This window comes from Borostomias antarcticus (genome assembly GCF_949987555.1).
Source record: "Borostomias antarcticus genome assembly, chromosome: 17".
NCBI lineage: Eukaryota > Metazoa > Chordata > Actinopteri > Stomiiformes > Stomiidae > Borostomias > Borostomias antarcticus.
The window spans coordinates 12348573-12374631 of record NC_140250.1 but is presented as its reverse complement, the minus strand read 5'-3'; the positions used below and the strand labels follow the sequence as shown (position 1 = coordinate 12374631).

The window sequence follows — 26059 nt, the reverse complement described above, 5'->3', positions numbered from 1 at the left end:
TAAGAGGACTAGGATTAAAGATAGAGTTGCACCATGGTTCTCTGGTGAGCTGTCTAACTTTTAACGTTTAATGATAGGAATTGGGCTTGATCCCGTGCCAGACGCATGGGGGATACCCAAGACTAGTTTCCTTTTAGACAACTCAGAAATAAATGTACAGCAGCTGTGAGGAAAGCTAAATCTGATTACTTCTTGGATTTAGTGTCTAGCCCATATTCAAACCCAGCTACAGTAAATTCTGAAGTGCAGTGAACCTAACTAAAAACAAATCCTCTAGCTCACTGCCTTTGGGTATTAATGTGGAGGATAGTGTGATCTCTGATCCAAATGAAATTTGCCTTGCTTTTAATAAGCACTTCTCTGAGGCAGGGCGCTTATTTGATAGGTTGTGTACTGGGCTGGCTCCCTTGGACACTGACTCTGGTTGCATACCCACTTTGGAGCATGTCTCTCATTTCTCATTTCAGCCCTTTACACTCTAGGAATCTTGCAATCCATACACCCTAAGTGTTCTACTGGTGAGGACAATCTAGATTCATTTTTTATAAAACTGGCCGCCCCAGTCATTAGTGAGCCGTTGTCATATATTTTTGCGTGGTTGGCCAGCCGCACAGCTAGTATAGCGTTTGTCGGGTTATCACTCCCTCCCTCCCTTACTCCTGACAGTGTTGGCCTGCTTCTCTCTTGGCACCACAAGAGGCGTCCCTGCACACCAAAATCAAGAAGGACACCAAAATCAACCCGCCGATCTCCACACAGAACGTGAATACATTTAGGACCTTCATAAGACAAATTTAAGACTTTTTTTTTTTTTACATATTTTTCTCATTCAAATAACCATTGCGTGTTAAAAGTACTTGAGACAGGCAAGTACAAGAATTTTCTTGGATTTCTCTCTACAGGTGAGTATGACAGGCAAGTAAAAAGCTTGTGCTTGGTTTATCTAGGCATGTTCCCAGCAGGCTAAATATAAAGACCGTAAGTTCAGTAGACCAAGAATTTAACAACATATCTACGACAAAAATAAACATGAAATTAAAACTATATGGATTCAACTTTTTGAAGATTGTTTAAGGCTTTTTAAGGCCTACTATTTATGCAATTTAATTTAAGATATTTTAAGATTTGTCATTTTGCAAATGACAAGACGTTTTTTTATACCGGATCAAAATACCAGCCTGTCAGTGTCTTCTTCAGTACATCTCTTAACTTCTTCACTGATGTTGCATTTCCCCCATCAGTAACATCGAGATCCCCTCGACTTTGGCCAAACCATGGATCCAGAATGGTAGCCAAAAAACACATTATTATTGTGGTTAAAAAGTTCCTCTTCTGCTCTATTTAGCTTTGTTCATTTTTGTAACGTTTCCAGAGAATCTTTTCACCAGAGACTGCCGGAGGGTCTTGACTAATGGCTGGCACTGCATTTGGGTCTCTTCCATCTTAAGGAGGTGTGTATTCAATCCAGGACAGTTGGAACCACCATGCTAATGGTAACAGATTTCTCTCCTTCTGTCAGGTCTGTTTCCTCTGACAATGGTCCAAGAGCTGCACTCAGTTCCTTCAGCTGGTTCCACTCACCAGCACAAAACATCTCATTCTCATAGTCCTTGCTGCACATTTCATTTCAGGGTTGTGCAATTGTGAAGGCCTCTACTTAGAAAGTGCTGTTCTAGCGAGTGGTGGTTGCTGCTGGAACAGTCTTAGTATTAGTCTTAGTGTCAAACAGCCTCAAACTTGTCTCTGAATTGTGAGCTGCTGCTGTGTAACAGAGTTGTGACCCGTGATGTTCTGGCTATGGTGAGAGAGGCGGCCTTAACCTCCTTCATGCCATCATTCCAACTAACAGAGAGTGGGCAAAGCAGGAAAGACGTTCACCTGATGACTAGGGAGATTCTGTGTCTTCCACTGAATTCATGTCTTCCCAAAGGTGCTCATCAGACTGCAGTTGTGGCATTTTAACTTTGAAAGTGCATTTCATATTGGCAGCATTATCTGTGATGTTATAACTTGTCTTCTGACAGGTACCATATTCCTTTGTGATCTCGTCAGAGGCAGAAGCAATTCGCTCCCCTCTACTGTATGTCTGCGTGTAAAACGCCTACAGTCCAGCAAGTAGGATCCAAGTGCATAGGAATCATTTGATTTGTAGCACACATGGGCAGTCACTCCATGGAAGCAGCATAGCCTGCAGAGATCAGTTGTCAGACCAGAGATAAGTTGTTATGACACAGACCACTGGGTCTCCAGCTTCTCCAAAACAGTTTGACCTTCTTTACCAACACTGGTATCTGTTTCTCAGAAATTGTTCTTCTAGAGACTGGTGTGTACTTACAATCCATAATATTAAGAACGTGTTTAAAATGTCAGTGACAGAGACAGACAATAATTTCGCCGAGTTATGTGGTCAATTAGCTAGTGAATTGCAGTAGCTTGAAAGACAATATGGAGTCGCGGACATGTCCTGACTTGTGCACATGCTAGCTCCCATTGCTTTTTCCAAATCTTATATGGCTCAGTTAGTTTAGAGTTTAGTTGTCAAAACATTAAAGTTCATAGATTCTTGTGTTTAGAAAGGTTTTAGCTTGTTTCAACACTTAAATGGTCAGTAGCCTAGTGACGCTGACAGGGTTCCTTTTAGTAATGGCGACTCCAATGTTAATTTACGGATAGCCTAATGAATACAGTGAAAAAGTCTGTTACACTGTAGGTTAACCATAGGTGTTAAAGGAGTAGTAAAGGGAAAATGCATGTTTAGCCCTGTTTTAAGGTTACATATGATCATATACAATGGTTCAGATCAAAACGTTGACAAAGCTAGCATTTTCGAGAAAGTTGATAATTGCTCTACCACCGTTTTGGTCATACAATGGATGTGGATGGGCATCTTGAAAAATCATTCAAAACATGTTAAACTCGATTTCAAAGACAAGAAATTCACCTAGGTGTTAATTGGCGTTCTGTATAATTCGCCATAAAGTAAGATTCTAGTTCATCTGGAAAGGCTTTTTTAATTATTTAGCATAGAACTATTTAGTCGCAGCACATACGTGTGTAAACTTTCGCAAACTAGGTAGCCTAGCAACATAAACAATAACAATAGCTACCGTAAGTAGTTCCGCTTCCTGAATCCCCTCTGCGGATTGATTGATTTACACATCTACAACAGTCGCTTCAATACAAGTCAATGGATTTCATAAAATGATCAATAAAACCCTACAGGATTCATACTTTGCGGCGAATTTGATGTCAGAACACCAACGGACACCAATTACACCCTCGGTGAGCTTCTTGTCTTTGAAATCGAGAGTTTAACATGTTTTTGAATGATTTTTCAAGATGCTCATCCACATCCATTGTATGACCAAAACGGTGGTAGAGCAATTATCAACTTTCTTGAAAATGCTAGCTTTGTCAACGTTTTGATTTGAACCATTGTATATGATCATAAGTAACCTTAAAACCGGGCTAAACATGCATTTTCCCTTTACTACTCCTTTAAGTCTAATCTATTTTTATGTACAACCACTTTTGTTTTGTTTTGATGGCGATCAAACCCATACTCTTATGTTATGCTGTAATTTGACCTTATTTTATGTTATGCTGCAGTTTAACTACTGTATATCATACTGTAATTTGACAGTAGTTCTATATAAGCCAGCGGGTCTGGACATTTGATAATTGTATTGTGTGAAAAGAGAATGATGAGGAATGTCATATGCCATTTGAGAATGTTGATTGTTGGAAAAAAAAGACATGAAAACAGAAAACAAGTCAGTATTGAGAATCTTTAATAAATTCATGAGAGGAGCAATTCTGCACCAGACGCCAACTTTATCTCCTGTGTCACTTTATCCTGTTTTACAGGAATCATTTATCTGTATACAAGGTCCCAAGCTTGGGACATGTTACAAGTTCTATATATCCCTCGATATATGTTAACTACATTATAGCTTATGCACGTAGCTAGGTGACAAATAGCAGGCAAGCAGCTAAAACTGTTAGAGTTCGGTTTTGGGACCCAGGCGCAACAGGAAAGGAGGAGGCAAGGAACGGTAAAGCCCAGAGGGGCGATTTAATAAGATCACAAAGGGGGATGTGGTAGTCGTACAGCCGATGGTCAGGCAGGAGCGTGGTAGTCGTACAGGCGATGGTCAGGCAGGAGCGGGGTTGTCGTACAGGCGATGGTCAGGCAGGAGCGGGGTTGTCGTACAGGCGATGGTCAGGCAGGAGCGGGGTTGTCGTACAGGCGATGTTCAGGCAGGAGCGGGGTTGTCGTACAGGCGATGGTCAGGCAGGAGCGGGGTCGTACAGGCGATGTTCAGGCAGGAGCGGGGTTGTCGTACAGGCGATGGTCAGGCAGGAGCGGGGTCGTACAGGCGATGGTCAGGCAGGAGCGGGGTAATCGTACAGACGTGGGTCAGGCAGGAACTGGAGAGATGAGGAGGGGAGGCAGGGTGAGTGAGAGTAATCACAAACGGGGAACGGGAAAAAACACTACAAAATACGGGTAAGGAGATTGTAGGCTAGGCTATACTTTACCACAAGAGTATTATGGTAAGATCTGGCGATGAGTGGAGTGTAGACCAGGTTCTTGTAGAGGTTGAAGGTGATTGCAGAACGAGGGACAGGTGTGGTGATGATAATTGGAAACCGGTGAGTAGAGCCGCGCCCGCGTCATCGTCGGAGACGAGCGCGCCGTTCTTGTCTTTGCGCACGGGCTGATGTGCTGGGCATGTCGGGATCCGACTCGACGTCACCGGAGTGGGAGGAGACTGCCGAGTCCGCGGAGCTGGCCGGAGACGGGGAACGCCCGGCAGTGGGGGGAAACTCCGGAGAGTCAGAACGTTGTATGCCCGGGCCGATGCGACGTGCGGTAGAGCGCGTAGGACGCCCCGAGCGCGCAGCGGGCCCAGAGGGGAGAGAGGGAGGCGGTTGTGGAGGCGAGGGCATGCGAGCCGTAACAGGACCCCCCCCCCCGAGGGGAGCCACCTGGCGACCGACCGGGGGCGTCAGGATGGGCCCGGTAGAAGTCCCGGAGGAGAGACGGGTCCATAATGAGCTGCCTGGAGATCCAGCTGCACTCCTCGGGGCCGTACCCCTCCCAATCCGCCAGGTATTGGAACCCCCGACCCCGGCGGCGCACCTTCAGCAGCCGCCGAACCGTCCACTGGGGATGCCCGTCGACCATCTGGGGAGGCGGAGGAGCTGGGGCAGAAGGCATGAGAGGACTCGAGGAGACAGGTTTGATCTTGGACACATGGAATACAGGGTGTACCCGCATGGAAGCAGGGAGCTTAAGACGTACCGCAGCCGGGTTCAGGACACGGTCGATCTCGAAGGGCCCAACGAAGCGCGGAGCCAGCTTCCTGGAGGGGACCTGGAGCGGAAGATCAGCAGTGGAGAGGTAGACACGTTGACCGGGCCGATACGCCGGAGCAGGAGTGCGGCGGCGGTTGGCCCCGCGGCAGGAGCGCTCGTTGGAGCGGAGCAGGGCCCTGCGGACCTCCCTCCAGACACGGCGACAGCGGCTGAGGTGGGCCTGGACGGAGGGGACGGAGGCCTCCGACTCCTGGAGAGAGAACAGCGGGGGCTGGTACCCGAGGGATGACTCGAACGGAGACCTGCCAGTGGCAGCGCTGGTCAGGGCATTGAGGGAGTATTCGACCCAGGGTAGGTCCTTGCTCCAGGAGGTGGGGTGGAGAGCCGACACACAGCGGAGAGCGGACTCCAGGCTCTGGTTGGCCCGTTCGGCCTGGCCGTTGGTCTGCGGGTGGTAGCCAGAGGAGAGGCTGATGGTGGCGCCGATCTCCTTGCAGAAGGCCCTCCAGACCTGGGAGGTGAATTGAGGCCCACGGTCCGAGACAATGTCTCCGGGGAGACCGTGGAGCCGGTAGACATGTTGGACGAGGAGTTCAGCTGTCTCCGCAGAGGACGGGAGCTTGGGGAGCGCCACCAGATGGACCGCCTTGGAGAACCGGTCCACCACGGTGAGGATGACCGTGTTGCCCCTGGAGGGGGGAAGACCGGTGATGAAGTCCAGGGCGATGTGGGACCAGGGACGGCTGGGGACCGGGAGAGGACGCAGGAGGCCAGCCGGGGGCTGGTGGGACGCCTTGCTGCGGGAGCAGACGGGACAGGCGACCACAAACTCCCGGACGTCGGACCTCATGGAGGGCCACCAGAACCGTCGGCTCAGGAAGGAGAAGGTGCGGTGAACCCCGGGATGGCACGCAAACCGGCTGGCATGGCCCCACTGGAGCACCCGGGACCGGACCGAGTCAGGCACGAAGAGCCTGCGAGGAGGAACGTTGGCCGGACTGGGTTGGGCGCGTTGGGCCTGCCTCACCACTGCCTCGATGTTCATTGTGACCACCCCTATGACACGCGAGACCGGCAGGATGGACTCAGGCTCCGCGGGGGGCGCCTCGGGCGCGTGGAGGCGGGACAGCGCGTCGGCCTTGGCGTTGCGGGAGCCGGGCCGGAAGGTGAGGGTGAAATCAAACCTCCCGAGGAACTGGGACCACCGCGCCTGGCGGGAGTTGAGGCGCTTGGCCGCCCGGATGAAGGTCAGGTTCTTATGGTCTGACCAGACGAGGGTGGTGTGTCCGGCGCCCTCAAGCCAGTGGCGCCACTCCTCCAAGGCCCCCACCACCGCCAACAACTCTCTGTTCCCGATGTCGTAATTCACCTCCGCTGGGGAGAACCGGCGGGAGAGGAAGGCACAGGGGTGCAACTTCTGGTCCTCCCCTGACCGCTGGGACAGAACAGCACCGATGCCTGTGTCCGATGCGTCCACCTCGACCACGAACTGCCTGGAGGGGTCAGGATGGAGAAGGACCGGGGCGGTGGTGAAGCACTTCTTGAGCGCGGAGAAGGCAGCGCTGGCAGCCGGTGTCCAGACGAACGGACGCAGGGATGAGGTGAGGTGGGTGAGGGGAGCTGCTACCCGGCTGTAGTCCCGTATGAAACGGCGGTAAAAGTTGGCGAAGCCAAGGAAGCTCTGAAGTTGCCTCCGGGTCGTGGGTTGAGGCCATTCGACCACGGTCTTGATCTTGCGGGGGTCGGGTCGCGTCAGGCCTCCCTCCACAATGAGCCCCAGGAACTCCACTGACGAGGAGTGAAAAGTGCACTTCTCCGCCTTGATATATAGGCGGTTTTCCCGGAGACGCTGGATGACCATGCGGACATGCTGGACGTGCTCCTCAGCGCTCCTGGAGAATACCAGGATGTCGTCCAGGTAAAGGACCACAAAGACGTCCAGCATGTCCCTGAGCACGTCGTTCATTAGCGCCTGGAAGACGGCGGGGGCGTTGGTGAGGCCGAAGGGCATGACGAGGTACTCGTAGTGGCCACGGGAGGTCTTGAAGGCGGTCTTCCATTCGTCCCCCTCACGGATACGCACCAGGTGATAAGCGTTCCTGAGATCCAACTTGGTGAAGATGGTGGCACCGATGAGGGGTTCGAAGTTGGAGCTCATGAGGGGGAGTGGATATTTATTCTTAACCGTGATGTTATTGAGCAGCCTGTAGTCGATGCACGGCCTCAGATCTCCTCCCTTCTTCTTGACGAAGAAGAACCCCGCTGCCACCTGGGATCGAGATGGTCGGATGAGACCCTCGGCCAAGCACTCGGAGATGTAGGTATCCATGGCTGCTTTCTCCGGGGAGGGAGAGGTTGTAGAGACGACTGGCTGGGAGAGGGGCGCCAGGGTGGAGCTCGATGGCGCAGTCGTAGGGTCGATGAGGGGGGAGTGTGCGGGCGCGCTCCTTACTGAAGGCCTCCCCAAGGTCGTGGTACATCGAAGGGACCGTGGAGAGGTCCGGAGGAGCGGGACGGGGTCGGTCAACCCGAGTGGAGGTCTGAGCAGCTCGGAGGCAGCGGGCGTGGCAGGCGGTGCTCCAGCTGAGGATGTGCCCCGAGCTCCAGCAGACATGAGGGGTATGGAGTTCCAGCCAGGGCCTTCCTAGGATGAACGGAGCGTCGGGAGAGTGGATGACGAAGGGGCGGATGTTCTCCACGTGGTTTCCCGAGGCTGTGAGGGTGAGGGGCAGGGTCCGGTGAGTAATGGGACCCATGGGATGGCCATCCAGAGCGAAGGCCGAGAGGGGCCTCTCCAGAGGGGAGATAGGGAGCGCCGCTTTGTGGGCGAACTGGACGTCCACGAAGCTCTCGTCAGCACCGGAGTCGATGAGAGCAGGGACGGAGAGCGTGTGCCCCTGCCAGGCGAGGGTGACAGTGAACCTGGCGGCACGGGTCCGGGATTGGGGATGGATGAGCCGGCTTACTCGGTACCCCCTGGCGAGTGAGCCTACTCTTTTTGCCGCCCTGGGAGGTGCAGAGGGACAGGAGTCGACGACGTGCGCTGGGCTAGCGCAGTAAATGCACAGTCCGTTCTGTTCCCGGTGCTCACGCTCTGCAGGGGTCAGTCGGGTCCAACCCAGTTGCATGGGTTCCTCTCCAGCGGTGTTTGGGGGGGCGAGGGAGGCCGGGGCAGGCCGAGAGAGTCCGGCAGAGGGAGGCGGAGACGGTCTGGGTGCGCTGTGATGTTGGTGCGCCCGCTCGCGCCTGCGTTCCCGGTGGCGCTCGTCTATGGCTATGGAGAGGGAGACGAGTTGGCTCAGGGTCGCTGGTCTGTCTCCTCCAGCCAGGCTGTCCTTCATGGCGTCCCCCAGGCCCCGTCGGAAGGCGCTGTACAGGGCAGACTCGTTCCAGGAGCAACGGGCAGCGAGGATGCGGAACTCCGTGGCGTAGTCCGCTACTGAGCTGGAACCCTGGGTGAGTGCGGAGAGAGCAGCGTCCGCGTCCTGTCCGTGGACGTCGTGGTCGAACACAGTCCTGAATTCTGCCACGAAGGCTGTGTAGTCCTGCATGTAGGCAGCTGCGCCTTCGCGACCCGCCATGACCCAGCGGCGAGCCCGTCCCGTGGTTAGGTTAGCGATGTAGGCTATGCGAGCTGACGCAGTGGAGTACATGCTTGGCTGGAGCTCAAACACGTACTCACACTGCATGAGGAACTCCCGGCAGAGGGTGAATGTCCCGTCGTAGGGGGCCGGGGAGGCGAGATGGGGCTCCCGGTTTGGTGGAGCGGTGGGGTTCAGGAACGGAGCCAGGCGGGCACTGAGCGCGGTGACCAGGTCGGATACCTGCTGCAGTTGCTCAGCTTGGGTCTGTTGGAGGGCTTGGAGTGGTCCAGGAGGTGCAGGTCTCTCCTCCATGTTGGCTGGGTCAAAACTGGCCAGATCTTACTGTTAGAGTTCGGTTTTGGGACCCAGGCGCAACAGGAAAGGAGGAGGCAAGGAACGGTAAAGCCCGGAGGGGCGATTTAATAAGATCACAAAGGGGGATGTGGTAGTCGTACAGCCGATGGTCAGGCAGGAGCGTGGTAGTCGTACAGGCGATGGTCAGGCAGGAGCGGGGTTGTCGTACAGGCGATGGTCAGGCAGGAGCGGGGTTGTCGTACAGGCGATGGTCAGGCAGGAGCGGGGTTGTCGTACAGGCGATGTTCAGGCAGGAGCGGGGTTGTCGTACAGGCGATGGTCAGGCAGGAGCGGGGTCGTACAGGCGATGTTCAGGCAGGAGCGGGGTTGTCGTACAGGCGATGGTCAGGCAGGAGCGGGGTCGTACAGGCGATGGTCAGGCAGGAGCGGGGTAATCGTACAGACGTGGGTCAGGCAGGAACTGGAGAGATGAGGAGGGGAGGCAGGGTGAGTGAGAGTAATCACAAACGGGGAACGGGAAAAAACACTACAAAATACGGGTAAGGAGATTGTAGGCTAGGCTATACTTTACCACAAGAGTATTATGGTAAGATCTGGCGATGAGTGGAGTGTAGACCAGGTTCTTGTAGAGGTTGAAGGTGATTGCAGAACGAGGGACAGGTGTGGTGATGATAATTGGAAACGAGTGAGTAGAGCCGCGCCCGCGTCATCGTCGGAGACGAGCGCGCCGTTCTTGTCTTTGCGCACGGGCTGATGTGCTGGGCATGTCGGGATCCGACTCGACGTCACCGGAGTGGGAGGAGACTGCCGAGTCCGCGGAGCTGGCCGGAGACGGGGAACGCCCGGCAGTGGGGGGAAACTCCGGAGAGTCAGAACGTTGTATGCCCGGGCCGATGCGACGTGCGGTAGAGCGCGTAGGACGCCCCGAGCGCGCAGCGGGCCCAGAGGGGAGAGAGGGAGGCGGTTGTGGAGGCGAGGGCATGCGAGCCGTAACAAAAACTAGAGCCCTGAAACATGCATTTTATTATATAAAATCACAGCTTATATATAGCTAATATTCGCTAAATATATTTGGGTGAGGGTTAAAGACAAAGATTTCTGAAGAGTTTTGGTGCAGAGCCAGATTGCTAACGTTGGCTAATTAGCTTACCTAGCATCACTTACACTGTCTTGAAATAAAATCCTGAATTCTATTTCTGTGACCAAGACAAGACCGAGTAAAAATGAAGTCTCCGACGTACTTCAGGCGAGACACGGATGTCAACGCTGGGCTAATCGGCAGAGGCTAATCAGTCACACTCCTTATGACGCAACCCACCAGCTGACTGTCAGCTGTCAAAGCATTGGTTCAGCTCACTAGAGCACCTGTATTTAAGCTGTCAAAACACGTCATTGCTCGCTCTTGCCATACTGCTGATCGCTCGTATCTGCGCGCTCGCTGCTTCCGCGTTCTCTGCTCTGCCATTACTGCTGATCGCTCGTATCTGCGCACTCGCTGCTTCCGCGTTCTCTGCTCTCGCATTCCGTGCTCATGTTTGTGTTTTGGTGCGTTTGCTACCTGCTGCCTGCGATGTCCTCGCCGCTTCCGCGTTCTCTGCTTGCATTCCGTGCTCGTGTCTGTGTTGGTGCGTTTTTGCTGCCTGCTGCCCGCATCGTCCTCTCCGGTCCGTGATTTGGGGGTCCGTTTAGTGGCATCGTGGAGCACCGGCTTCCGAGGCCGAGGTGCACGTCCCTCTGTAGCACCGTCATGCCATAATTGCGTATGGTTCAGTTGCGTCGCGTTGCTCGCATAGCTTGCGTTGTGAGTTGGGAAGTCCATTTGAAGCGTTGCCTCCGCCGCCGGCCACTGGGTTTCATTCATGAGCCGCTGATGTCGCGGGTTGTCCATGCCTCGTCTGCCGCAATTACTCAACTGTACGCCGGGTGCTATTCACCATTGAAATGTTTGCAGTTTCAGGCGTGATCGTGCCCGTGTGGATTCTCGTTATATAATCAGTTCATCAAAGTCCTCCCCTCGTGGCTTGTTTCGTGGGTTCGCTGGCTGGTGCTGGCTGCATGACAGGCTATACTGCTCACTTGCTAGCTAGCTGACGTTCGTCGAGGTTCCCGTATTGCACATAGGGGTATCGTTATGTTTAGATTGCTAATACTAGCTGAATGATTCTCGCGTTTCAATTTTGTTGCAGCCCGAGGGTTCCAGCAGAACTGCTGCTCTACTCGCTAGCACCCATGATTTGCGAGTGATGCCACGCAGCTGGCGTTAGCCGCTCGGTGTAGCTAATGTCAAAGCTTATTCGAATAGCGCATTTCACACCCAGAGTCAACTCAATACGCTTACAGAGAACATGGGAGGTGGGTATACGACCCACCCCTGCATATTCTGGTAGGGACCTGACATTCAGGATCGCATTGAAATAGCTTCCGGAGAAAAGGCTGGCTCGCCTATAGTAGGCCTGGATAGTATAGCCGAATTGCCTTCAGCCGTGTCTAAACTAGTTTCGGAGACAATGACAACGATGATGCACCTTACCAATTGTTGCAGTTTATTAGCTTTCTAAATGGTTTGGGTCGGTGGCATCAGGCTGCCGCAATGGTTAGGGCAACGTAATGTAAATTGTGCATTGTAATCAATTTAGTACAAGCCATTATGCTCTGCAATCTGCTGCGTGCATGTGACTATCGTGGCTGTGGTAAAACGCAGTGCTTATTCTTTCCACCATTTACGTTCGTCGCCTGCACCTCCGTAGTGTTTGGGGCAGGGTTTACAGGCTTTTATTTCTTCATTTAAAAGGAATATATGCTACGCTTTCACGCTTCAATGTCGGATGTGTCATTATACGCTGCGTTTGGAATCCTGCATTTGCCTCTTCGCATTTAGCCTCTCTGCGTTTATATCAAAGACTAATCACCTGAATGATAATGCTGCGTGCATGATCGGTTTGTCGACTAGAGATGGATAGGCCTACGTTGCGCAGCGATATGCAGTATCCACCAGTTCGTTCATGGCTAGCAATTGTAGGCTGCAGCTGTGGTATTGGCTCATGTTTGGGTTGCCGTCGGGCTGCCACTCTTATGTTGCTGTAGCCTACACATATCTGAACAATATGTACATTCGGTTGGTTGTTTTCCATCCACCCATAACGGGATACGGGATAGGCACAGCGAAGCGGTCAATTCTCGCACATGCAGGTGCCGGGCGTTCGGTGCATTTCTCCGGTCCAGTCGCGACCCAGTCTCTAGACTGCATGTTTTGGACGCGTTGCTGACTGTTTGCGCATCTGGCCGCCAGGGGTCCTCTTGGATAGCGCTACAATAAAATTAATAGATAAATGAATGACAAATAATTGTATAAATTAAAGTGGATATATAAATGATTAAAATATATATTTTTTTTTTTTTGCGGGGCCCTCGGTGGTCTAGGAAACGCTTTCTCTTCTGCGATAACGATGCACCGTGAATATTATCAACTATGATCATTCGAACATTCCGTTCATTAATAATTCATGCGCTGCCTCACATGGCTGTCCGGGCAGGGGAACTTCTTTTCCACGCGTCCTCGTCCCCGGCGTCAACAATCGAATCGCTGACTCGCTGTCCCTGTTTGATTTAGAGTTCCGCGGACTGTGCCCGGCTGCAGCCCCGTCCGGCCTGGTCTTCCCTCCTTCGGTGGATGGGTCTGGACCAAACGATGCCCTCGTGCCCTCCTGTAATCCGCTGCCCGATACATGAGAGCTGGTCTAGCCAAGACCACTTTAACCAATACGACTGCATGGTCTCGTTTCACTGCGTTCTGCTCCACATTGATGTACCTCCATGCCCGTTAACATTTCGGTTTTATCAGCATTTATAGTCTGTGTTGGATCCAGACGGCTGCGGCCTCAGTCGGTTAAATTTGTCGTAGCATGTGTACAATTTCGCATGCGCTGCCTGGACCCCTTCATTGGCCTACGAACGCTACCTCGGGCCTGGCGTCCAGGCCGTTTTGGATGCTCAGAGCGATGAGCTGACAGTAACCAAGTTGTGTCACTGCGGATTTCATGTGGTTTGTGCGGGCGTGGCCTTATTTAAAATGCATAGTGTAATTTCTTGTGAAACTATTAATTAATAAACTGAGTAAATTAATGCATTTATTAATAAATTAGAATGAATATTGGCTTATAATTATAAATATATATTTTAATGAACTTCTATTATACATCCATGGTGAAACGGCACGTTTGTTGGTTAAGAGCTCCCCCTGCTGGCTATTCAGGTTCTTACAAGCTGCAATTGGCTTACCCATCCTAGTCAGCGCTCCGCCGACCCCCTCATGTAACACGTGGGCCTCGGAGCTGCCGGTGCGTTCATCTAATTATCGCCTAAAATTATCGAGTGGAAGCTAGTGCTCCCACTCGGAGCTGCCGGTGTGTTTGTTTTGGGGGGTATTGCTGCATTCTTCTGCTATTCCACTATGCGTCGGCTATTGGAAGCCAGGGTAGTAGCTGGTCTCTGTGGCTCTCCGTGGTGACCGTGGGCAGAATCATCTTCGAAGGGCCATCCAGCGGTCCCTCCGGTCACCATGAAGGCAGAGACACAGTGGCTCTCTTTGACGGTCTTAGTGGGCTGAGTTACCTCCGAGCATCTTCCCGATCGCGGCCCACTCTGATCGTCATAGAGGCAGGGGGCTAGATGCCGTTCCCTCTTCCATCCCTGTTCCCAGCCCGGGAACATCTAGATTGCCGCTTTCCACATGCGTGGAAGGCAGGGGGCACCCTGAACAGATCACACCGCCAAAATTCATATGCAAAAAAAATTTATATGCTGTACACTTTATTGCATGCTAATAAATGGGTCATTTTGACTAAAGTGATCGACTGAAATGAAGTCTACGAAGTACTTCAGGCGAGACACGGATGTCAACCCCGGGCTAATCGGCAGAGGCTAATCAGTCACACCCCGTATGACGCAACCCACCAGCTGACTGTCAGCTGTCATAGCATTGGTTCAGCTCGCTAGAGCGCATGTATTTAAGCCGTCAAAACACGTCATTGCTCGCTCTTGCCATACTGCTGATCGCTCGTATCTGCGCGCTCGCTGCTTCCGCGTTCTCTGCTCTGCGTCCGCTCTGCCATTACTGCTGATCGCTCGTATCTGCGCGCTCGTATCTGCGCGCTCGCCCCACCTCCTCCCCTGCTCCGCCTGTGTTCTGTCGATGTCGTCTCTGTTGTCGTCGTTGCTCTCTAAACGGAGACATTCAAAACCTCCTCAACCCCCAACCACTTTGGAGGACACCGATACCTTCAATGACAGTACCCACTAGCACTCACTGTTTTGATTCGTCTACTCTTTTATTCATCAGTTTATTACTCCAAGTTATTTTGTAAAGAGGCCTTATTGAAACCTGCTATTTTAGCCAGTAGTGGCTTTAGTGCTCCCAACCATGTAGTGGTCAGAATTCGCCTAGCATCCAATCCACTTAGCAGTCCGAAGGATCTTAGCTTCCAAGCTAGCTCGCAGTTACGCATCTTTTTCATTGGAAACGGAAGCCCCTATACATCCAACAACATGAAAGCCTGTTTTCGCGCGTGGTCGGAATGCCTCTAAGAAAGAACATCCCCGTCTGATGGCCATGGACCCTATTTTTCTCCCCCACCTCATCTGCCCAAGCCGAGACGTTTCCACCACCACCACCACTACTACCACGACCATCACGAACACCACCATCACCAGCACCATCGCCACCACCACTACCACCACCACCACCACTACCAGCACCACTACTACCACCACCACCACCACCACCATCACCAGCACCACCACCACTACCAGCACCACCACCACCACTACCAGCACCACCATCACCAGCACCACCACCACAATCACTACCACCACCACCACTACCAGCACCACTACTACCACCGCCATCACAAGCACCACCACCACTACCAGTACCACCATCACCAGCACCGCCACCACTACCAGCACCACCACCACTACCACCATCATCACCAGCAACACCACCATCACCAGCACCACCACTACCGGCACCACCACCATCACTACCAGCACCACCACCAGCACTACCACCACCACCACTACCACCATCATCATCAGCACCACCACCAGCACCACTACCAGCACCAGCACCACTACCAGCACCACCACCAGCACTACCACCACCACCACCATCACCACTACCAGCACCACTACCAGCACCACCACCAGCACTACCACCACCAGCACTACCACCACCACCAACACCACCACCAAAACCACCACCACCACCAAAAGCACCAGCACCACCATCATGACCACCACTACCAGCAGAAATGGCTTTAATTAGACACACCAAGATGTGGAGTAGAGATCGACACTGTAGGTATGACACAGAATCCTGAGGCCAAGAGAAAGAGAGAGATGGTGGAATGGCGAGATAAGATATAGAGAGACTAGTAAAAGAGAGATACGTAGATCAAAAAGATGGAGGGATAAGAGAAGGAGAGATGGAAAAACTGCTGACAGAGAGAGATGTAGGGATGAGAGGAGGAGGAGGCATGGGTGGCTCTAGGTGAAGGAGCAGGACACGTGTGAATTCCACAAGAACCCCCCACCCCCCACACACACACTATTCAGGGTCCCACACAGCCGCGAGTCCCCACGCACAGCATGTGTGGTCTGCATATAGGTAACGCCGGCGCTGGATGGAGGGATGAGAGAAGGAGAAATGTAGAGACTGCTGACAGTAACAGAACTCCCAGACCTCACCAGGCCCTGTTCCCCCCCCTCAGGAACAGATGTTTCTAATCAGCTCAGCCGTTGTTCCTACCTCCATATCGGGCTCCTTATTAGATCTTATCGGCTGGGCCTTTATCTCTGTGCTCTGTGATTTACCTTCCGCTAATATCCCACTAAGTCCTGTCCCTGGATCTCTCACCCAGGAGGGGAAGGCGGTTGGGTGCTCCAGCGGTCAGAGTAACTGTAGCGCTCTCCTCCCTTTCACACCGTGGTTGACCTGCCAGCCCACGGACAGGAAACAGAGAGAAGCCGTTCTGTCATCTTGCTGAGGACACTCACCAGTGTCAGAGTACTATGTAATGCTTCAATTAAATATGGTTTCATGTCATTCAACTCTCGCTGAAACAGATGTTTAGGGGTTCTAATAAAGTGCAAGGCATTACGACTTGTTAAAAGACTCCAGTAATGAGATCATAGGGATGGGTACTTTGTTTCAACGCTGCCATATGAGGTAACATTATCACTCCTCTTCTGTTTTTATACATGGTAGGCTTACTACCCTTGTCTTTAGTTACCAGGAGTCAGGAGTAGTATGGTGCTTGGCAGAGGACCATACTGGGAAGCTTCTCTGAAGATAATGACAGAGAGGACGCTTGAGAGAAAATAACCCTTATCTTTGTTTTTGGAAAGAAAATATTGTGATGCACACATTTCATAAAGTCTCTCAATGATTATTGATTATCATCTTAAGTCATTACTAATGGAGTTGAGAAAATACACTAAAGCCATAATCTGGGATTTCTGCATCTGAACAGACATCTTTGAACAACTCTCTGAACTTGGAGCTAGCTAGTTGGGGAGGGGAAGCACTGTTTTCCCAACCCCGGGTTATGCCTTTATCACCTTATCTATTATTTCTCGTGATGATTATTTATCTTTTTTCTCTCTTTCATTCAGTCATAACTATGTGCGTGGATCAATAACCATCTACATCATCAACTTGCATCGTTCACGGAAGAAAATCAAGCTGGCAGGAACCTTACGGAACAAGACGGTCCATCAGTACCTGCTACAGCCCTACGGCAATGACGGACTCCACGCCAAGTGAGTGCGCGCACACACACACACACTCACAAAGAAACACACACACCATGGGTGTTTTCGGACCAAACATCCATGTGCTACTCTAATAGTGTCCCGTTCCATACACACACTGACGTAACAAGCTCCAGGTTACCATAACACTGTGGCCTCACGGCCTGACTGCTCAGTGCTCTAGGCAGGAGGGTGGGAAGGGGCGGACTTTCTTCTGCACGGCTCTACTGATGTGAGTCTGGATCACTGTCTAGGAAAGGCAAAGCTCATCTGACACAAAGCTCCTCTTCATCTGTGAATGTGACTTTGCTGCCCATGGAAATGTGTTTATAGTCAAACCATAGATATGCTAGATAGATGTAGCATAGATTTAAGTTAATCTAGGGCCCTATGAAATCCGTTTATTTATTTATTTTCAAAATTCCGTTTTACTTTTTCACAAATACTGTTTTTTCCAATTTAATTTGCAGAACAGCTTATCACCTGACCCATATTAATCCTCTGGGTATTGCTCTGCTCTGAATTTAGGGGTTAGGGTCTATTTTTTTATTTTTTTAACGTTTTTTGAAGACTTGTAAATTTCAACATGTTTCTTAAAGTGACAGCCAAGTCCAATCTTAAACGGAAATATTTCTCTAAGCCTACAATTGGGAAATTATTTAGGTTACCATAATAATGAGGCTACCAGAATGACATTTTAAAAAAGTTTCAGCCAAATTATGGAAAATTCCATTTTTATTACCAAATTCCACAATTCTAAAGTACTGTATATGGGAAAATCCGATGTAGATTCCTGCCAGGTCATAAAAAGAAGATTTTACCATTTAGAAGGTGGTACAATGTTTCATTTCCTCCAGCAGGGAGATCTTTTTTGACATGCTGAATCTCTTCATAGAGAATGGCGCTCCACTGCCTAGAGACTTATCAATAATAATAATAATTAAAGCCGCAAGCAGCTATACGGGGTCAAGCTTCAAGCGACCACGCTGCAACGACCACACTGCAACGAGCGCACGCAGCAATGAGCGCCCATGCCAGGCCATACTATTACAGCACATTTGAGTTATAACATCAGTGGAAATGAAAGTGTGATGGGCGTGGCTTTGCACATAGTGCATAATGTACTCCCGTCCCACCTGCACCCCCACCACCAGTGCGTGTAGCCTACTGACCATGTGAGTGCTAGAGTCACGCAAATGCGTCGACGTGGTGCAACATGATAGTGTCTTCTTCATATCCAGTGAGTTTAATTTCCCTAGATTATTGTTGTACAAAAGAACTTTGTGGCCCAATTTTTTTTTTTTCATTTTTGAATGCCAGTTTATCAGCCATCTTGGATTTGATTTCTAAGCTGTTAATACCCTATAGGAAGACATGCACCCTAAACATACCTGTGAAATTTCAGACCAATCAGACTGCAGCCAAATCCATCATGGCAATCATGGATCCAAATGGCAAATTTGTATCACATGAGGGATGACATAAGTGTTTCATACCTTTTTGTCTAACAGCGTGGAAATGCCAGGACTTTTAAATTTGCGTTTTGATTTGTTAACAATAGCGCCAACTATGGTTAAATCTGCAAATGCTTCGACGTGGTGCAACATGGTAGTGCCCTCTTCGTGTCCAGTGAGTTTAATGTCCCTAGATTATTGTTATACAAAATTATAAGCACTTGATCTTTGTGGCCCTTTTTTTTTTTCTCTACTACCTTGGATTGAAATTCTTAGCCGACATTTACCCTAAACCTTCGTGTGAAATTTCAGACCAATCGGACTTACAGTTTATGAGAAGAAACCTTTTGTAGGTTTTGCCAAATTTTTTAACTGCAGCCAAATCCATCATGGCAGAGACTATGGCAAATGGAAAGTTTGTTCTGCATGAGGAATGATGTAAGTGTACCAAGTTTCATACATTTTCATCCAATGAGGTGGAAATGTCAAGCATTGTATGCTAAATTGCTCATTATAGCACCACCTATGGGCGAATCTGCAAATGCTTCGACATGGTGCAACATGATAGGGCCATATCTATGTACAGTGAGTTTCATGTCCATAGATTATTGTTGTAAAAAATGATAAACACTTTGCAGCCCAATTTTTTTTATTACTTTTTTTCATTTTTAAATGCCAGTTTCTCCACCATCTTGGATTGTATCTCTTAGATGTGAACACCCTATAGGGAGACATGCACCCTAAACATATGTATGAAATTTCAGTCCAATCAGACTTACTGTTTATGAGAATAAACTTTTTGTAGGTTTTGCCAAATTTTCAACCTGTACCCAAATCCATAATGGCGGAGATCATGGGTCCAAATTGCAAAGTTGTTCCTCATGAGGTATGACATACCCTACGTCTACCAAGTTTCATACATTTTCGTCAGTCGGGGCGGACATGGCAGCATTGTACGCTAAATTGCTTATTATAGCGCCACCTATGGGAGAATCATGGTGAGTCTTTATGGCATAGTTACTCATGGTCTGTAGTTGCAACATGATGAGTTACAGCATTTTTTGTTGAGGACCTCAAGAGTTATTTGAGGGCGTTAAGGAAAATAATAAGTATACCAACAATTACAATAGGGTTCTACGCACCTTCGGTACTTGACCGCTAATAATAATAAACTTTATTTTTGGTGCTTGACCGCTAATAATAATACACTTTATTTGTTTAGCACCTTTCATACAAATAAATGCAGCACAAGGTGCTTTACAACAGATAATTTACATGCACACATGCTTCACATAAAAATTTAAAAATAAGATGGAAGATATAACATAAATGCTGGTAGTAAATGTGTTTTGCCAAACTGTGAGATACGTCAGATCAGCAGGGGGTACAGGGATCTCTCTCTCTCTCACACACACACACACACACACACACACACTTAGCAAGCAAGTGCTCAAGCAAGATTTCTCTAGAACATTGTTTACTCCCTTATATGCCCTTGATCAATTGGTCTGTGTTATTCTGCAGAACTCAAAGCAGGGGAGAGAGCAAATTAGTCACTGACAGCAGATGCTGAGTATCAAGCCACCGTTCAGAATTGGCCATAAAATCTGATTATCATAATACGTGTCCAGGTTTATTGAAGTTGAAAACCGGCACAGCTTTGATAAGAAACATCCGCTCTGAAAGAGTTCCAGAGGCTCCATTCTCCCAGCCTGTTAAACCTACCAGCCTACCTCTCTGATAGCCTACCTCTCTGATAGCCTACCTCTCTGATAGCCTACCTCTCTGATAGCATACCTTTCTGATAGCCTACATCTCTGATAGCCTACCTCTCTGATAGCCTACCTCTCTGATAGCCTACCTCTCTGATAGCATACCTTTCTGATAGCCTACCTCTACCATCTTCTATAGCAACAAGGGGACAATTAGACAATATGGTGGGTGCAATTGGCTACCAGTTGCTTCTGAAACATAGCTAGCTCCCATATTGGGAATATTCAAAGTTGGAAACTTTCCATAGGAATTAATGGGAATTTATGGGAATTAATGGGAATCAACAGGAATTAAAGGGAATACACTGGGAATTTTGGGGTTATTCATACCAACTGTATTTACCCTGTCATATACAGACATATATACTGTATAAATATTTTGTTTTGTCATAGCAGACATGCTATGAATTAGCTGTGCATGTGATGGAAGAATGCACTGCACATGTGATTGAGGAATCCGGGTATGGCCGGATCCCCAAAGGGAGTGGCACATTCAACTGAATTCGCATTAATTCAGGTTGTTTTAATCAAGATCAACAAGATTCCCAACTAAGCTCATTTAAGTTCCATGTTATAGGGGTCTGAAGTGGTGTAGCGGTCTAATGCATCATGTTTCAGTGCAGCTGCCCACCGGGGGTCGGCGGTCTCGCCAGATCTGAGTATGGCTAGATCCCAGAGGGAGGGGCCTATTGGGCTGCCACTCCCTGAGGGTGGTTAGTTTAATCTCACCTTGAGGGTTTGTCACACCACAGCAACACTGTCTGGGGTCGGAATAACGGTTGCAAGCTATAGATAGTCAAGGAGTTGTCTTTTCCCTTTGTATTGCAACCAGCCGGGCTGTGTGACCAGTCCTCCTCAACAGATAATAGGGAGTACTTGGACACTAGTTCAGGATAAATCGGCTTCCAAATCCGGTGAAAAATCCTAAAATAAATGTTATATAGTAAAATAAAAAGTTGTTGAAAAAAAGCTGTTATAAGGTAAAAATTAAATTCCTAAATTCCCCATCTTAACTTCCCATGGTAAATGTACTGGACATTTTCCTCCCCTTTGCAACCCTATTCTCCTTTGTGCTGTCCTCTCTCAAGTGCAGGTGTAGGTCTCCCGGCTTCTTTAATTTTGAGCTATTGCTCTAAAAGTTATTTAAAGAAATTGTTTTTCACCAAATATCCAAGGTCTCCATTTTCTATCTGATTGCCTCATCTGAAGGGCTAATAATTAAACATTTTTTCATCAGATTAAGCCATCTGCTCCTGGTTTCCCCTGCATGGCTTTTCCATAGATTTAACATGGCATATCTTATTTTTAATGTGGATAGGTAAAAAGTCTGAATTAAAGGAATTCATTTAAATTTTTATTGGGATTTTTGGTACCCTGGTGTATGGGAGGAAACAGCAGTGCCAGGCCTCTGGTAGTAATCTCCTCCAGCCCTCGGGCTATCAGGTCTCACCTTCCTGAACCCCTGCTCTGGTATTCTGACTCTCACCCAATCCTCAAATCCTCAAATAACAGGCTAATGATGAGGGTTTTGGTGTGTGTGTGTGTGTGTGTGTGTGTGTGTGTGTGTGTGTGTGTGTGTGTTTGTGTGTGTGTGTGTGTACGTTTGTTTCAGTGTGTGTGTGTGTGTGTTGCGGCGCCTGTGGTGTGTGAGATATGACACCTACACACACACACCCTGTTGTTCTGGCAGCCCTGGTCCAGCAGTAGGAGTGTAATGAGGGAGGATGTTTGCGGTGCTCAGTGTGGATTAGCTGGTAATTAATGGGACTGTAAGCAGCGCAGCGGAACGCCGGCCTGGGTTAAGGCCCTAAGTACTTTCTCTCACCATGGGGAGGGTGAAAGGAGACACTTTTATTAAGGTTTTAGCAAAGCCAGATGTCTAGAACAATGCCTGAACCTAAAACAAGGTCCCATGTGGGGCCAATTGAATGGAATTTGGTTGGGTTTTGTTTTAAAAAAAGTTTTTTCCCCCCCAAAAAACGTTCAGTGTAGTACCAATCTAAAATATTTTTAACATAAAAGGGGCGGCGGTCTAAGGTTTAGTTCATCTTATTGCTTGAAATATTGGTTTTATTAAAAAATAAAATTATTCAGCGCAGAACAGGGGCAATCAGAAACTCTGCTATGTAGTCATTCAGACACCTTATACCTTCCTAGCCCTGGTTTGAAGACTAAACTGTTCAAACAGATCGTGTCAGGGGACAGTCATGTCTAGGATGTGTAACATGAACTGGTGTAGTATATTTATGGATTACTGTATTTTATGGGATGTGGTTCATCTTTGGGAAATATTGATTCTTCTCTAGGATTCTTCCAGGATATAATAATGAGGTGATTTTCTAATTCTCTAATCATTCTAAAATAACAGGAAGGCTTATCCACAGCTGTGGAAAATAATAAAGTTCCAACACTTTTTTATCTTAACTGATCACTGTGATTCTAAAATCACTGGAATATTATGGTCATGGTAGGTATGTAGGTGGGTAGGTAGATAGGTAGTTAGTTAGTTAGTTAGTTAGATAGATAGATAGATAGATAGATAGATAGATAGATAGATAGATAGATAGATAGATAGATAGATAGATAGATAGATAGATAGATAGAGAAGCAGGCAGACAAACAGGCAGACAGAGACAGACAGAAGCCTGTTCACTCAAGATGGAGAGAGTGGAAAAGTTCTGGAGACATGATGGCTGCGTGGGAGCATCTAGCTTATGCCTTCAATTGTTCAAAGAAACAGTTTTACAATTCCACCCATTCAAACTCATCTTGGTGAGGTTTTTCCTCCTCAATGGAAAATGTTATAATTTCGAATCGTTCAATAACTTTTCTTATTTTGCTGATTTGATGCAGTTTTGGCACGATAGTGGAAACCTCACCACATTGACATTCATTAGGCCTTCACTACCAGTTAGCTCCCAGGCAGATGATACTCCCCAGGCTGCAGCTAGCCAGCAGACACAGCCAGTTGTTAATGACTATGGGAATGATCCAACCTCATAAAAACCTGCAAAACATAATTGTGCAAAATTATTGTTTTGTTTTTATTTTTTAGTATATCAATATGTCCCTGCTCTGAGACATATTTCTGTTCCCACAGAACTAGCTCTGGTCCAGGGAGTTAGTGAGGCAGGACCTCTCCCTTACATGCTCAGGGACCATGGTTACGCAGTATTTAGCACTGTTGCCTCACAGCAAAAAAGTCCTGGGTTCGATTCCTGCTTAGGACGATGTCAGCACTGGGGCTGTTCTCCCCAGGGTTGTCAGGTACTCAGGTGGTATATCTCCCAGGGTTGTCAGGTACTCAGGTGGTATATCTCCCGGGCCTTTCTGTGCAGAGTATGCATGTTCTCCCCGTGTTCATGCAAAAAACATGCTCTTCAGTCCGGTCCCTGACCAGGACCTGGACTGAGCACTTGGACTTGGTCCCCAGGCGCCACTGACGAGGACGAGGAGGACGGCTTGGATGGGAAAACGCAGAGGATAAATTCCACCGCAGAAGCTGCGTGTGTGTGTGTGTGTAGGCTACTTGTGTCACCTGCCATGTGGTTGAATAAAGACCCCTCGAGGTCCTGTAATTATTATTAAGGCCGTTTCAGACGGGGAGCGATATTCCGCCTGCGTTCTCGCTCGGATCAGCGGGAGACGCATGCGTCCTGCGCGCAGCGGGGAAAGCTACAATTCAGCTCTTGTCGCGGGCGGGCGTGTGCACGAAACGAGCACGCGCGCGACAATTTCACGGGGTCGCGCCCGCTTGCCGCTCCGCCCCAGATTGTCCGCGGCTCCCAAATTGTCCGCTCGCCTCTCTCATAGAAAATGAATTACAGTGCGCGGATATCGCTCCTCGTCTGAAACGGCCTTTATACATTTCTCCATGAGTTTTTTTAACTCAGTCTGCTCTTCAGTATCTACTGATAATACATTTTTGTATTCACATTTTTTTTCGAATGTTTTTCAAATGATGGAAGCCTTTTCTCCAAGGTGGCTTGATTTTCCACCCTCCCCCAACTTTTATATGAAAAGCATTTTTTGCACTTGAATAGTACATATCTCCCAAGCCCCCAGGATTCGAAATCTAAAGTGAAGGCCTATTGAACCGCGCCATCTTGGCTAGATTTGTAGTCATTTGGCTATTTCCGGTGACTTTTGACTTGCGCAGTTGAGCTTTTCTGTCCGACGCGCGTCCACGAAAAAGTTCACCTTTATGTGAAATGTAGACCCACGTTCCCGGCTCTCTCGGCTCTCCCCGCTTTGATTTAGCAATGAAAACCGGCTTGCATATTAACCTGTTTTTGTCAAATATATCCATTGGAGAAATTATTTTTTCATCCAGGCATCTTAGTTTTAACAGGTTAAATATAACGGAACATGTTTTGTTTGCTAGTAGATGGTATTCATTCCGTTCGCGATAACGTTATTGCAGCCAGGCTAAATTCCTCCATGGAGCCAGTGACCGGCGAGTTGAAGAGCTTCACTCCCCGCCAGCAGGAGCTTTGGCCGCGGCTACCGCATCTCGGATAACCCGCTGAGTTCGTGGCTGCTATTTCACATTCGCCCTTGATCAATCCCAATACCGATCCATGGTAATAATGAATCAATCGTTCAGATCAGATGGGCAGTGCTGCATGCATGTTACAACATCATTGTTAGCTTTATTAACATAACCATAGCCTACATTTCTCTCTCTAACGTTAGGCCAGGGGTGTCAAACTCTGGCCCGCGGGCCAAATTTGGCCCGCAGTGTAATTATATTTGGCCCGCGAGGCAATACCAAATGACTACTAGAGCTGGCCCGCCAGTATTATACAGCGCATTCCCCGCTAATACTACAAATCCCATAATGCTCTGCTGTTGGTTTGGCGCGTCAATCAAGTCAGGACCCAGAAACGCCCTCTCTTCTGTGACAGTAGTCATAGCAATCTCATACTACAACTGTAACCGTGTTACCCCTTCTTAAAAATGGCGAAAAGAAAGGCAGAAAACAGAAGCTTTACGTTATGTAACGTCTCACTGTGATAGAGACTGTGTTTGCTCTGTTCCTGTTCATTCAATCCTGTCTGCCTTCTTGCCGGCCTGTCTGTCTGCCTGCCTGTCTGTCTGTCTGCCTGGCTGTCTGTCTGCCTGTCTGCCTGGCTGTCTGTCTGCATGCCGGCTGTCTGTCTGTCTGCAGGACAGTCAGGGTTTTACAAGCTTCTCTACTGAGCAGATGGAGCACCAACACTTGTGTCTGAGGGCGTATTCACATATGTTAGTGCACACCATTGATGCGCACCAAAAGCGAAAGTGATAAGTGCATATTCAATGTTAAAGCAAAACTTGTTTGGGTCCATATTAAAATTTTCATTTGTTCAATGTTGGCCCGCGACTTTGTTCAAGTTTTAATATTTGGCCCACTGTGTATTTGAGTTTGACACCCCTGCGTTAGGCTATCCATCTTACACCAGTCGGCCATTCGATAGCTAGAAGCGGTGCCAACGTTGACTGAAAACACCCAAACTCAGTGTATCGTTTCATCTTCATGCTACACATCAACTCCTTTCCATTGTATGTGAATAAATTACTGTTATTCTAAAAATATCCCATTTCTGTCCATTCCTGGAAAAGGCTAATAATTGCTGTCAAATGATCACTCCAGTTTATCACCGTATCCCACTACCATTTCAACTATGCACAAGAGGTTGTCTTGTGGTCATTTTCATTAAAAAATGATTAGCCTGATCAGTTTGTTGTATGTATTAAGCCCTTTTTGAGCGGTGTGCTTTGACTACTCTCCTTTTTTGTGGTCATTTTCCTTAACACATTT

General features: G+C 48.7%; 1 protein-coding gene across 1 annotated transcript in view; it reads left to right on the top strand.

The window, feature by feature from the left end:
- hpse2 (heparanase 2) overlaps positions 1 to 26059 on the top strand; it is a gene marked incomplete at both ends in the record, with an annotated part of 168878 nt that overhangs the window by 138903 nt on the left and 3916 nt on the right. The window contains one exon of the mRNA XM_084452250.1: positions 16893 to 17039. Within this exon, the coding sequence (XP_084308376.1) occupies positions 16893 to 17039 (147 nt within the window). The remainder of the gene's footprint in view (positions 1 to 16892; positions 17040 to 26059) is intronic.